The sequence below is a fragment of the Eucalyptus grandis genome, chromosome 4, assembly GCF_016545825.1.
Source record: "Eucalyptus grandis isolate ANBG69807.140 chromosome 4, ASM1654582v1, whole genome shotgun sequence".
In the NCBI taxonomy this organism is placed as follows: Eukaryota; Viridiplantae; Streptophyta; class Magnoliopsida; order Myrtales; family Myrtaceae; genus Eucalyptus; species Eucalyptus grandis.
The window spans coordinates 4,453,165-4,467,141 of record NC_052615.1 but is presented as its reverse complement, the minus strand read 5'-3'; the positions used below and the strand labels follow the sequence as shown (position 1 = coordinate 4,467,141).

General features: G+C 39.3%; 1 protein-coding gene and 1 pseudogene across 1 annotated transcript; both read right to left on the bottom strand.

The window, feature by feature from the left end:
- Positions 1 to 9,437: 9,437 nt before the first annotated feature.
- Positions 9,438 to 11,678, bottom strand: LOC120292999 (annotated as a pseudogene).
- Positions 11,679 to 11,842: 164 nt separating this feature from the next.
- LOC120292453 (flavonoid 3'-monooxygenase CYP75B137-like) lies at positions 11,843 to 12,406 on the bottom strand. The gene has a single exon (XM_039310637.1). The coding sequence runs from the start codon at positions 12,404 to 12,406 to the stop codon at positions 11,843 to 11,845; it is 564 nt and encodes a 187-aa protein (XP_039166571.1).
- Positions 12,407 to 13,977: the final 1,571 nt, after the last annotated feature.

Here is a 13,977-nt window from a genome sequence, read left to right as displayed (position 1 = left end):
TATGACATCCAAAGCAAGATGAGATCATGAAGAGGCATGCGTGATTAAGCAAAACCACGAAATAATGAATAAAATTTTACTTTTTATCCATGTAAAAAAAAATCAGCTGGCAAAAAGGAAACGCAAAACATACATTCCTGGAATCCAGCACCTTTTTTTTTCTTAAATTAATTTCTCTTTCCACAGTTTTTTCTAAGCCAAAATAATTCCAACATTCCTTAACCGTTATACCAAGGAACAAAATAAAATATAAGGTCAAAAGAATACGTGGAGCTCTAAAATTAGGGACCATTTTAAGAATATTGCTATAGTCATCTTGGCTCATCTCTTTTTATTTATTTGGGATAAGTGTTTCAGAAGTCCTACAACTTGTCACGAAAATGCATTTTAGTCTTAAAACTTGCAAAAAGTGCATTTAAGTCCTAAAACTTGTCAAATTGTTTCAAACGAGTCCTAAAATCGATGCCGTTAACCTTTTTCCATTAAAAATGCTGACGTGGTATTTTAAATAATTTTTTATTTTCCACGTAGATTTTTAAATTAATTTCATTCATTTAAAAAAATAGATTTAAAAACTAAAAAATTAAATTTATTCATTTTATCTTATTTTCACCAAATTTTTTAAAAAAAGTTAAAATATTTATTTAAAAAAAAAACAATAGCTTCTCTCCCCCGCCGCTGCCCATTGCCGGAGGGGCCGGGCAACGGTTGCCGGCCCTAGGCAGGGGTGGCCGGGCCTCGCTGGCCCTCGCGGGGGCCTGGTAGCTGTCGCTCGTCCTGGGCGGGTCGTCACCGGCCCTGGGTGAGGCCTCGTCGGGCCTTGCTCGAGGCCGACGAGGCTTGCCCAAATCTGCGATCCTCGCCGGCCCCAAGCGAGGGCGACGAGGCCTCGCCCGGGTGGGCAACGCCGCCGGCCCTCGCCTGGGGCCAATGAGGCCCGGCCACCCCTGCCTGAGGCCGGCAACCGTCGCCCGACCCCTGGCGATGGGCGGCGGCGGCGGGAGAGGAGCCGCACTGATTTTTTTTTTTTTAACAATTTTTAAAATAATTTTTTTAAAATTTTCTTTTTAGTTTTTGTTGAAAATAAGATAAGAATCAATTTAATTTTTAGTTTTTAAATCTATTTTTTAAATAATTAAAAAATACACATGGAAAATAAAAATTATTTAAAATGCTACATCAGCATTTTTAATAGAAAATGTTAACGGCATCGATTTTAGGACTCATTTGAAACAATTTGATAAGTTTTAGGATTTAAATGCACTTTTTGCAAGTTTTAGGACTGAAATGCATTTTCGTGACAAGTTGTAGGATTTCTGGAACACTTATTCCTATTTATTTTTCAAAATTTCTTTTCGGTAAAGTCAATGATTCCCGAAAGTGTCCTTGTGAAATGCACCGTACTCTCCAATTCTATCAGCAAACCAAGGACTGTACTTTACAGTCCTATTGTCCGCCCTTTGAGATGCACAAATAAACTTTCATGTAGCAGGTAAATAGTGCATATGGCAAAGTACATTATCCAAATTCAAGAATACCTTCAAGCAGGCTCAGTTATCAAAATCAGCAACTCACCCTGCTCTTGGTGGTTGAGGACACTATCCTAAATCTGATCTTGAACCTCTTGAAAATAGACCTTACATCTAACTCGATGAAATCGATGACGATTAGCAACAATCAACATAAAGGCAGCAACGAATTTAATCTAGATAACAAATTAACAAATGGAAACATGATTACAGTAGATCAAATACGCAGCGAATTTGCACATGATCATATAAATTAGTCGATTTTTTACTTGGCTTATTGCTTGGAGTCGGAGTCATTTCAACGAGATGAGCTTTCCTCTTTGATTCCCAATTTCAATCACCACAAATCACCTGATGATCCTTTCCTTGGCCAGGATGTCCTTCCCCTTATTTCTCACCCGTATTTTTTTTTTCTACATTTTCCAAACTTGGCCAACCCCCTCTTCTTCCTTGTTTGGCTGGCCAAAGCCCCTTTCGGTCACTTGCCTTTTATAACTTTGTTTCCTAATTGGGAATGGCACATGCTAATCATGTGGAGGCTAAGGCCTAAGGGAAGTGGCCGAGTTCATCAAAGGGGGCCGGGCTCGTGTGGGCTTGGCCTTAAAAGCTTAAATGAATTTAAGGCTCATTTCACATGTCGGTTGTCTATCAAGCCAATTCAAATGAAATTAATAGCCGGGCACAACTTTCATTCGGCGCGAATGTAGATGTCTCTAGTATCTTAATGTGGAAAAATGCAGTAAGAAATGCGAATGGAAGACCATACAAAATCAACGTTTCTGTTTAGGGGTCCAATTTTGTGGATGTCGCCATCAACAAATTTGATCCCTAATTTTCTTAAGAAATGAATGAGAAGTCTCCCAAGAAAGAACTAGGTGTCAACATTGAGGAAATTCCTCCTTTCTTGAGAGTGGTCAAACTTGATGGACACAAATCCATCCCTTTTCTTTATATATATATGGGATTTGCAAAGAGGATCAATCAGACATTATGATGAAGCTTTTCATAATTTGTCACCTTAAATCAAGAAGGAGTTTGACTAATTCAGTCGTGAGAATTTGTTTGGGCATAAGGACACACGATGGCATCTGATTGTTATCGATTGAAATGAGGAGAGCATCTTTAGCTCCAGGCATAGTAAGGTTGATGGCATCATTTTGATTTTTTTTTTAATGCCATTTTGTAATGAACAGTTGCTGCGGTGAAATTTGGAGTTTGAGGAGCGCTAGTAATCTACAACTGGACCTTCACTATCATACAAGCCTTGGATTTGAAAGAATCACGTAATTTAAAAATAGGTCACAAACATTGGTAATCAAGAAAACGAGTGTCAAGTAGAGCCATTCTTGCCATGACAAAGTGAACCCTTTTCCAACATGCAGACTAAGGGCATGGCGAATTGCTCCAAAATAAGGATCGATGTTGTGGCATCCCAAAAATTCAAGTCATCCTCTAGAGGAATTAAAGCCAATAATTAGGTAATGAAAATTACCTATGGTTTATGTTTTAGCCATTAGGCTATGTGTTATTGTGCTTGTGATCATGAGTTTTTAGATTAGTATCAAAGGATAAATTATGAGGATGATTTATTCTTTGGCCATGTGAATTTTAAAAATTTAAACTCTATAAAAGAAATAATTAAAGATTAAAAAAAAATTGAGAGTGAAATTGTGGGTTTAATTAGGTTGGGCCTTAGGCCCATTGGCCTAAGCTTTTAATGGGCCAAGTTGGCTGGCCCAATTGAGGCCCAAGGAGGTGTGGCCGTCGGCCACAAGGGAGGCCCAAGCCCAAAGCCCAAGCCCATGCATGTGTTGTGACAAGTGGCATGAAGGAGGTGAAGCATGGTGGACACTTGTCTTCCTCCACAATTACACTTGTCCCTTGCCATTAGACACTTGTCCATCTTACATCATTTTCTTTCATGCAAAAATAGAGTTAATTGATTAATCAAAAAGCAAGAAAAGGGGAGGGGATTCTCGGAAGTAAGAGAGAGAAGAGAGACCGAGAGAAATAGAGAGTGAATCGTGCGAGAGAGAGGGAGAGGGTGCGGCCGAGAGGGAGAGGAAGGAGTCGTCACCGTCCGTTCGCCGTGTTCGCCGCCGTGTGCCGCCGTTCGTGTGGTCTAGAGGCAAGTTGGGAATCCACTTTCTACTCTTGCACCAATGTTTTGCATGCATGGTCGAATTTTAAGACGTTTGGAGGCATGGGAGTGAAGCTATTGTGTTTGTTTTTGAAGTGCATGCTGTTTTCGCATGAGTCCGTTTGAGTCAGAACTTTGTGAAAGCTTGCATGTCTGTTTAGAGTTCGATTTTGGCTTTGATCTCTTTATAAAAGTTGTAGCTAACATCTTAAACTACAACATACTAAAATTTGGTGGAAAATGATGGAGATTTAGGGGGTTAAACTCTCATCCTACGGAGACCTCAGATCTGGAAAGATTTCACTGACCTCTTGTTGGATTTGTGGTTGCATGTTGATTTGTGCTAAGAATATTTATTCGATCTCTTCATGAAAGTTGTAGGTTACATCTTAAACTACAACATACTAAAATTTGAAGTGAAATGAACAAGTATAGCCTAGTAAATCGACTAGATCTTGAAGACGGTAATTCTGGAGATGTATTTCGGGACACCCGAGACTTCATGGACCCATATAACGACTATAATCTGGTTATTTGACTTAGATATCTTCATGAAACTTTTATAGAACATCTTGATGTATAACATATCCAAATTTCAGAGGAAACGAAAGAGAATAGGTAGGTGAAATCTCAGTATTTCGGAGAAGCATGCACTGGACGATGCGGTAATGGATCCAGAAGCTTCGTGAGATTGTATAAAATAATATAAACTAATTTGGCTTAGAAGTCTTCATGAAAGTTGTAAGAAAATTTCTTGGCTATAACTCGGTAAAATTTCGTAATTTTTGGATGCCGGATGGATATTTTAATCGAATTTCTTCGGAAACCGTGCATTCTGGTTTCATCCGAAAATTATATGAGGTTTTGTGAAAATTGGGAAATTGTGTGAAATGCTATTTGGCCATGTATTTTGTATGAAGTTATCATCCTATTGGCTTGTTTAATATTTGTTGTAATTTTTATAATTTTGGGAATTTGTTGATATTAAATTTAATATTTATGGAAATGACAAAAGTTGGAATTTAAATAAATGAAAAAGGGCATGGAAAATGGATTATTTTATTGGCCATAAATTCCATTAATTTTATTTCATAAATAATTATACCATGTTGCATGTATGATGAGGTCTTGATGTATGCATGACATTGAATTGAGATGCATGTGTGAATTCTATGCCAAATATGACTTGGTTGATGTCACGTCATATGCCATGCTAAATTAAGACCGAAATTGGTGAACATGGATAATGGTAAAATGAGGAGATGGTTGTGGTGGATGATGATGCCCGGTGGCCTAGTGGCGTAATTCCGGAGATTCCCCGGGAGTGTCGGGATGCCCGGTGGTATACAGTACGTAATTTCAGGGGAGGCCTGGTGGTATGTCGGTACATAATTCCGGAAGCCCTGTCGGAGGTTTTTGCTCGAAGGGAATGCCTCGCGATGCCAGGATTTGGGGTGCGGGATACCCGGCCAGGGAGTGTAAATGCTGGAAGTCCTGTCGGAGGTCTTTGCCCGAAGGGAATGCCTCGTGATGCCAATTGGGATGCGAGATGCCCGAAATGTGGGGGGCCGGATGCTCGGTGGCCTGGGATGGCTGAATGCCGGAAGCCTCGGAGGTCTTTGCCCGAGGGGATGATGAAATTGATGATTTGAGGAATGGGTGATGTGGTGATCAAAATTGAAAGCTAAAAGTGGAAATTGAACCCATGGCATGATATGCATGATGATATGCATGATGATGATGATGATGATGATGATATGTGATATGGAATAATGATGATCACCCATGGCATGATATGCATGATGATATGCATGATGATGAAGATGATGATGATGATGATATATGATATGGCATAATGATATGCATGATGATATGCATGACGATGATGATGATGATGATGATGATGATGATATATGATATGGCATGATGACATGTGTAATGTGATGATGCCATGATGATGATGACATGTGTGATGTCATGATGTCATGATGATGATGACATGTATATGATTATGAGATTGATGCATGATAGTATGCGCATGACTTCAAGGTAAGTAATACCTGCCAATGCATGTATGACTTGTATGATGCATTGAGTGGTTATTGGATTCCTTTGCCTGCTGAGTGGTTGTACTCACCCCTTTTGGGGACCAACATTTCAGATTAGTAGATGATTTGAGCGGTTGGATATGATCGCGAGGAGAAGGATAGCAAAGGAGGGAACCTTTGGACGCCGACACTGGTTGATGGACCTTAAGCATACGATTATGGGAGGAGATGTCGGTCATCCTTTGAAGTGTAGCCGAGTATAGAAAACTACGGCATTTTGATGTACCGACTAAAGATGTCCATCTGCTCTATGTAAATAAACATGTTCGGTTTTAACTTATATAAGATGTTTAGTAGGTGTGCATCGTTTTCTAAATATAGGGAAGGGAGTTTGTTAGATGTGCTTCCGTATATGAATTGCGCAAGGGACCTATCAAAAAAAAAAAATGTAAACCCCCATGGTTGTATGAACCCGCTGCAATTGGAATGGTATCAGAGTGATATGTTATTAGGCAAAGTGAATGGTAAGCGAACTGTGGCGACCCTAATCGGATCGGGGGCCATGGAGGGGTGCCATAGATGTCTCCATGTTGAATCCACTTACGAGGAAATTCATGAGGGATTTGGAGTATGTTGCAACCCTCCCGAGGTGAATTGAGATGTCCCGAATGAACTTGACGGATTACTAAGGAAGCGCGAATGGTTCCTCTCACAAGGTGGTGCCTACACATAGCATGAGTCATCCCAAACCCCATTAATTGCAGCTTGGTTTTTGCATTCAATAAATTAAATTTTCTTTGGAGCCACCACTAACATATAATGAGTCAGTTAGAAACCTAAGTAGGATGCATAAGTCCATCTTACTCTTGTGAACCAAATATTCTAGTCACGCGACTTAGTTATGCTAGATAAATATAACACCAATTATTTGGTAAGTCTCATCGTTTATAAAAATGATTTATATGCAATAATCATCAATTTTATTTACTCTAAAACTCTCAACCAGTAAAAATAAACATGCCTGCAATAAAAAATAGCAAACAGATGAATTAAATATACAGCGAGGAAAATAGAGAGCCTGAGTTGAATCGGGCGAAAATTAAATAAAGCCTTGTTATTAGGCCTCGGGACAGGGTTACTGTGAGCTCTAAATCAAAATTAATTGTGCACTAGACTCAGCTAATAAACATGAATTGCATAATTTAAGTGATAAAATAAATGCTAACATATAGGAGATAGAATTAATTATGAGTTAATTAATCCTATAATGCAACAAATTCGTAGATGCAATTTAAATGCAATTCTAAGATAATTAGTAATTATAGTCCTAAGATGCCGAATTAAAGTCCTAAAAAATCTCCCTAGAGGCCGAAAACATCCTAAGTAGCGTAATTAATAATTACATCAAATAACAAATAATCAAACGAAAACCTCATAATCTGAGGTGCAAAGTCACCTAATTTAATTCTAGAATGACATGCTTTAACTAAAACAATTAAAGATGCAGTCTTTATGTTTTCTCATCAAACTACGTGCACTAAGACTAATATGCATAAACCAGTAGTAAAGGATCGATCTTTATCGGAAAGATTCGATCCTTTGGACACGAATGCAAGCCACGATCGAAAGGTGAAACCTTTAACCTACTTTACATGAATGTCTGCAAAATAGATGGTTAACATTCTTGCAAACAACATAAATCCGAATCTAGATGCATCTAAATTAAAGCAAGGCCAATCTAACATGCGAGATATCATCAAAAGCATGCAAACCCATCAAAGAGGGGACAACTAAGGATTGCTACAGGGGCCGGCCACGCAGTTCACATGTAACTCAATATTATCATGCAAGAAAAATCACTGATCCAATCCAATAAGCAAGGGGCATCAATTTAATGTGACCGAGAGTGATTTTACGCATATGAGGACAAGTTCAAGCAATAAAGATGCAAACTTCATCAGATCAAATTCATGCAATCTTCTAGTAACATGGAAACTAAATCCCTTGTGCATAAATCACAACCAATGCACATCTGAGCACGGATTTGCAAACAACGTCATAAATCAAGCCAAAAATCATGTATACTACTCTAGCTAGGATTTGACCCCTATGTAAAAGGGGCAAAATCCCACCTTAGAAGAATACCTCAATAAGGAACCCCGAGATTGCAATGGATTGCCAACACTAAGATCCCCAGGTACATATTTTCTAAGCAAAATTTTTTGAAAGGTTATCTATGAATGAGATTTTATAGGACCACTATTAACTACTCTAAAAACTTAACCTCTTAAAACAATTGGCAATTGGCAGCAATCCCACTAAATATTACATATGTATCTAATTGATGATGATGAAGATAAGAAATGTGAATTGAGGGATGTCTTCAGAAGAATTCGAGTGGGTTCCTTTTAATCTCCCAAGTTCACCGACTTTTCTGTTTCTTAATCGCTCACCCCCGTCTACTGACTTCTCCAAGACCAATAAAGATTGCGCCAACATCGATCATCTCATCTTGAAATTCGGTCAATCCCAGTCAACCTCGGCCAACCTCGGTCAAACTCGGTGAACCTTGGTCAAGAATGGGCACCAATCTTGGAAACATTATCCCCCTAGCCAAGTCAAGACTAATTCTCACACCCACGAAATTGAAGATAAGCTCCCATCATCTTCGAAATGAAAAATACAGCTCCCACTTTCTTGGGATTAGGACATGTCTCCCACTTCTTTTTGGACTTCTGTCCAAATCAACTGTCTTAAAGCTAAAAAAAGTTTGGAAACAAGGATTCTATCTCACCTCCGATGCCGGATTGCCCATTGGACCGATGTAGTCCATAACCGAGCCCCTTTCTCATTAAATATGACCCATGCTTGATGCAAATGCATTAATCCTAAATCTAAATGCCTCTAGTACCCACGGGCAAAAATGCAACAGACAATGCAAGCAACAAATCATGCAATATTAATATCTTTGTTTAGAGGTCGAACCCAATCCCTTACATTTCTTATAAGATGTATGATAAATTTACGTGCCAAAATTAAGGTGCAGATAGAGAGTAACGAACTGTTACTGCTAAGTAGTGGGAATCGAATACTGATCTAATCTAGTGGACTGGACAATAAAGAACACCGCCTCTCTCTCTCTCTCTCTCTCTCTCTCTCTCTCTCTCTCTCGATTTTTCCACATACTTCCTGAAAGATCTAGTCTTATCCTTTCTCTTTCGCTCCATAATGTGTGTAGCGTGTGGCAGCAGAGCATCTTGTGTATGAGTGGTTACTGGTGTGAATTGAGTAAAATAATAATAAGAGAGTTTTATTTAAGTTGAGATAATCACTCGAATCTCCACGGACAATTGTTTTGCTTGATCATTTGCCATGTGGTAAGAAATGTCATTGATATTAGGCAAAATTAAAATGGGCTATATTGACGAGGAAAAGTCAAGTCAATCCATAGAAACTGCAAAATCTATTTATACGATTTTGTAAAAAGCATTTGAGAATTTGCTAAAAAAAAAGCATTTGAGAATACTCATTACTGAAATAGATTGAAATCATGCAACGCCAGGCGCAAGCAGACCACCTCCTCCAGAACTCCGTGGTCGAATATATATGCAAGATTCGCAACGTTTTGCTCTTAAATCATATGACCTAATCTTCTGGTCTAACTGACCTGAGGAACCAATAGATAATAGAAATTCTTTCTACTATTACAAACAAAAGCAGCATAAATTTTTTCAAACCCAGGTCCAATTGAGTAGACGCTTAAACCATGATTGATACTGGCAGGATACGTTTATTTCGTAGAATTGAAATGAAAAGCCTTGAGACTAATGAAAGATTTATCCCGACATGTAGAGCTCCGGAGCGGACAATCTCGGTCTTGGAATGGCAACCAGGGGTTCATTTTCTTGACCACAATGCCGAACTTGTCCAATAAATCCAGCTCAAACCCTGGCGGTAATTCCCACTCGAATGAGTGCAAAAGAGAGGCTAAAACATACGGTAGCATCCTCTCTGCCAGCGCAAGCCCTGCACACATCCTCCGGCCAGAACCGAACGGCATGTATGCAAAGTTGTTGCCCGAGAAATCATATTTGCTGGGATCTTCCAAGAACCTCTCGGGTCTAAACTCCGATGGTTTGTCCCAAATCTTGGGGTCCCTGTGGATATAACCCATGTTTAAGAATATATTGCTGCCCTTTGGTATCAGGTAACCCCGACGACACAGGAAGCATTTGGGGTCCGCGGCAACAATAAGGGCACCGCCGGGTGCAAACGAAATGCCTCCTTAATGACCGCGTTGAGGTACTTTAATTTGGGCAAGTGATGCTCTTCGACCATTGCATCCTCCCCCACGACTTCTGTCAATTCGTGGATTACTTTATTCATCACATTTCGGTTCTGCAACAACTCTGCCATCACCCACTCGACCATTGTTGAAGTCGTATCGGTTCCTGCGATTACAATGTCCTATTCCACACATTCCAAGTTTCATGAGAGAGTCAATTACTATAATGTCTGATAAAGCTAAATACATAATGAAGCACTACAATAGAGAAGAATTGACGTTCTAGTCAAAATATGGAGCTTTTAGTTATGGAGAGGGCAAGGTTGCACGCAACCTAAGTTAGACAATAAGATACGAAACAAGAGATATGGAAAGATATTTCAATCTTGACATGATACATGGCACGCAATAATTAAATTACCTTTGCATTTATCAACCTTGCTATATTTATTTCATCATTATATAAGACCCTTGTTGAAAATTATGGTATTCAAGAGCTAATATGGATTTCAAAACGAGTACGTACTATAGTAATAATCACTAGACATTTACTCACAATTATGGCCGCTAAGATTTGAAATGCATTTACCAAGAACAGATTTTTTTTTGGTCAAAATAAAATTTCATTCATTTGTCATAATCATACATGATAGAACATAAAAACCTTCCAAGTAAAGCAAATCCCAAAAGAGCTGCAAAACAAAACAGAATAGTACAGTTTGTAGTTATAAGCACTCTCTCATCCCAAAAGACCAAATCTGTCACGGCATTGAAAAACAATTAACAGCCGATTACCGAACCTATTAGTGATGGGCATATATAGAGATCTTACCCTCCAAAAACTGTGGCTTGCAGAGCGTGCTATCACCATACGGGGATAACAACAAATTTTAGATCAAATACCTCTACGAAACTCTTAGATCTAGATTTAGGTCAAGAGAAACAAGCTCCCAATTTTAGGTCTACACTTAAATCGAGAGAGAAGAGCTTCTGCCTAATTTCAAAGAAGTCATAGAACCACGTCCCGGGCATTGTACTAGTTGGAATGGTGATGATGACCTCACAAAATTAACTTGCAAGAAGATTTATTCACCGCGACGAGCAAAAGAAAACCCCAAACAAGGCAGAAAAAGCCTCTCAGATTAGATCGGGAGAGAAGAAATAGGAAATCAAGGCCTAGAAAAGAAAAGCAGAGCCAAACAGGCTCTCAATTTCAAAAATTGAAGCTGAGAGCCTACAAATGAAGTCTCTTTGAGGGAGGGTTTTTTTTGGGGGGGGAGAGGGATGCTGATGCAGAGATTAGGTTTCCAAAAATAGAGTTGCAAAAGACGATTAACTGCACTTTCTAGTGCATTAGCTCATTTAATAGCCGTGCATGTCCACATAAGAATTAGTAACCTGGATTGATAAACTTACCAGAAGAATGGCTTTGAGTGCTACATTCTTGTCCACTGGTGACTGGTCATCTTCAAGATTTATCTCCATATCCAGGAAAATATGCAAAAAGTCCTTTTTCTGTTCATTGCATTTAGGTTCTCCTTCCTTCTGCTTGAATAGTTCATTTGTTGTTTCTTTGGTGGCCCAATCGATAATCGGCTGAATAAAACCATCCAACCACTGATGCACGCTTTTCATCTCCCTTTCCACTCCTTGCAGGTCAAGCCAAGCGAGTGCCGGGAAAAGTCCGAAACATTCGCACTACCTAAGAGCACCATATATTTGGCCACCACCTTTCGAAACTCAGAGGCCATGGCTTCACCCTTTTCTCCCTGAAGCGTTTCCTCCCACAGCATTGCCATCACCATGTTAAGCAAGATCAGAAGGGCCAATTCGCCAATATCTACCGGCACCCGGGTTTTCTATACAGATCACTCAGAGCTTTCCTGACCTCCTGCCTTCTCAAACCGTAACAGGCGTCCAGACTTGTGTTGCTCATCAACTGCCGTACAAACAGTTTGCGGAGATTCCTCCAATAAGGGCCCTGGCTTGAGAAGGCAATGTCCCTTGCGCCGTATGTTCCAATGACACTGGCAATGTTCGGGTCCCGATTGGCAAACGTCATGTCTTGGGTCCGCACAATTTCTTTGGCCAGCGACGGAGAATTGACCACAATATATAATTTGCTTCCGAGCCGGAGTTTGTAGATGGGGCCGTATGTCTCGGCCAATTCAGCGAATTTCCGGTGGAGATCAGTCCCTAGGAATGGGAGGTACCCAAAGAATGGCACGCCTCGGGGCCCTGGAGGCAATGGAGCCGTTGTGTGGTTTCGCCTCCTCAACAAAGAAAAAGTAAGAGCTGCTATTACAATGACAAGCAGTGTTGCAGTAGCTCTAGGAATTGCATCATTCGCTGCTTTAGCAAGCCACGACCACGGCCAGGCACCTCCGGAATCTGCGCTCGACATTTCAGCTTGTGATGATGGGAAGATGACTGTTTGAGCTAGAATTAGGAAGTTCCTAGACACAAACTATAGAAGGTATATGTAGATACGGTTTGGTCACGAACAGATGATTTAGGATATTTTGGTTCAAAAACTGAGTGGTTCCCAGTTGGCATCACACAGGAAATTCCTAGCCACACAAACTACAGAAGGTCCTCGACTATAGGGTTGGATCTCTGATAGATTTTAGGATATTTTGGTTCGAAAAGTAAGCGGTCCCAGTTAGTTACACACACTGACACGTGACCAATTATTGCAAATGAGGAAAATTGCCAGAATAATTAAACAATACTGACCCGGGTGAACCGGTTTTGTCTAACTAGAAGGATTTATTGTTTCTTAGTCGCATGTTCGACATTCCTATGAATGTCAATTTAATCATGTGTCATTCCATTTCTCTATATTGATTTCCTTACAATGATAAGTTTGAACATAACTAATAATTTCTGTAATGCAAATCTTACTATGGAAGACTAGGAATTTGCATGAGGTTAGTGATTATTAAGTTTTTGCAATTAATACGTGACTACTGGCCCTGTTTAATAAAAAAAAAACGTTCAGTTTTGTGAAACCAATAATAGCAAAGCCGGGTCCAAGCAATGGCCACTCGACCACCATTTTGAAGTCATAATAGTTATGTCAACCACGATGTCCTATTCCTCACGTTCAAAGTAATCAGAAAGATTAAATTGTTGTAATGTTCTGTTGTCTCATCTAGAAAGTGAATAATCTTTCACAAAAAAGGTTGATTTTTGGCTTTCTTTTTTTGTGATTAAAAGGCTTATATATTCATCTTGGAGTGGAAGTTGTTTGGCTTAAAATTTAAAAGAAAGTGGAACAAATTCTGAAATTTAAAGTGCAGGAATAGTGAATTTGCATGGAACAAGATGAAAGGAACAAAACAAACTTTCACTTAAGTGTCTTATAAACGAAGAAAAAAAATAGAGTTTTTACAATACTTTTGTTGAGTACTTACCAGCAATAGTTACATTTCGACAGTTACAACTCCAGTTATAGTTACTATTTCACATTATCCAAGATTCTAAGCACATTTTTGTACGTTCATAATCATTACGGAGAAAAAGTTACAACTACCAAGGTCATGGGATAGCCAACCACTACATACTACATGAATAGTCTTTTGAAATCAACCCATCCTCCTTGGACAAATCATGAGTGTCGCGATCAATTTTTCGGGTATGAACCACCTAAAGTTTGACTAATGGATTGCTAAGTTTTTAAGCTTAGTTCGGGCTCTCCCAAGCCCATACCAAATCGCGACTTAAGGTTCAATTATCTAACATACGAATGATTAATAACTAGGAGTCGCCACTAATCAATTTATGGTAGGTCGATTAGACACCTAAGTAAAATAATGAGAGAATTACTTTATTTCTACGAACCAGAGACTAAGGGTACGAAGACTTGGTTACATTAGATTTCTCTAATGTCCTTTCGGTACCATTCTTTTTATTTTCAAAAATGTTTTTTTTGCAGGCAGCCGATTTATTTTAACCTAAATTACTATTACGCGA

Coding starts and splice junctions, on each gene's coding strand:
- LOC120292453 (XM_039310637.1), bottom strand. CDS start 12,406: ATGTCGAGCGCAGATTCCGGAGGTGCCTGGCCGTGGTCGTGGCTTGCT.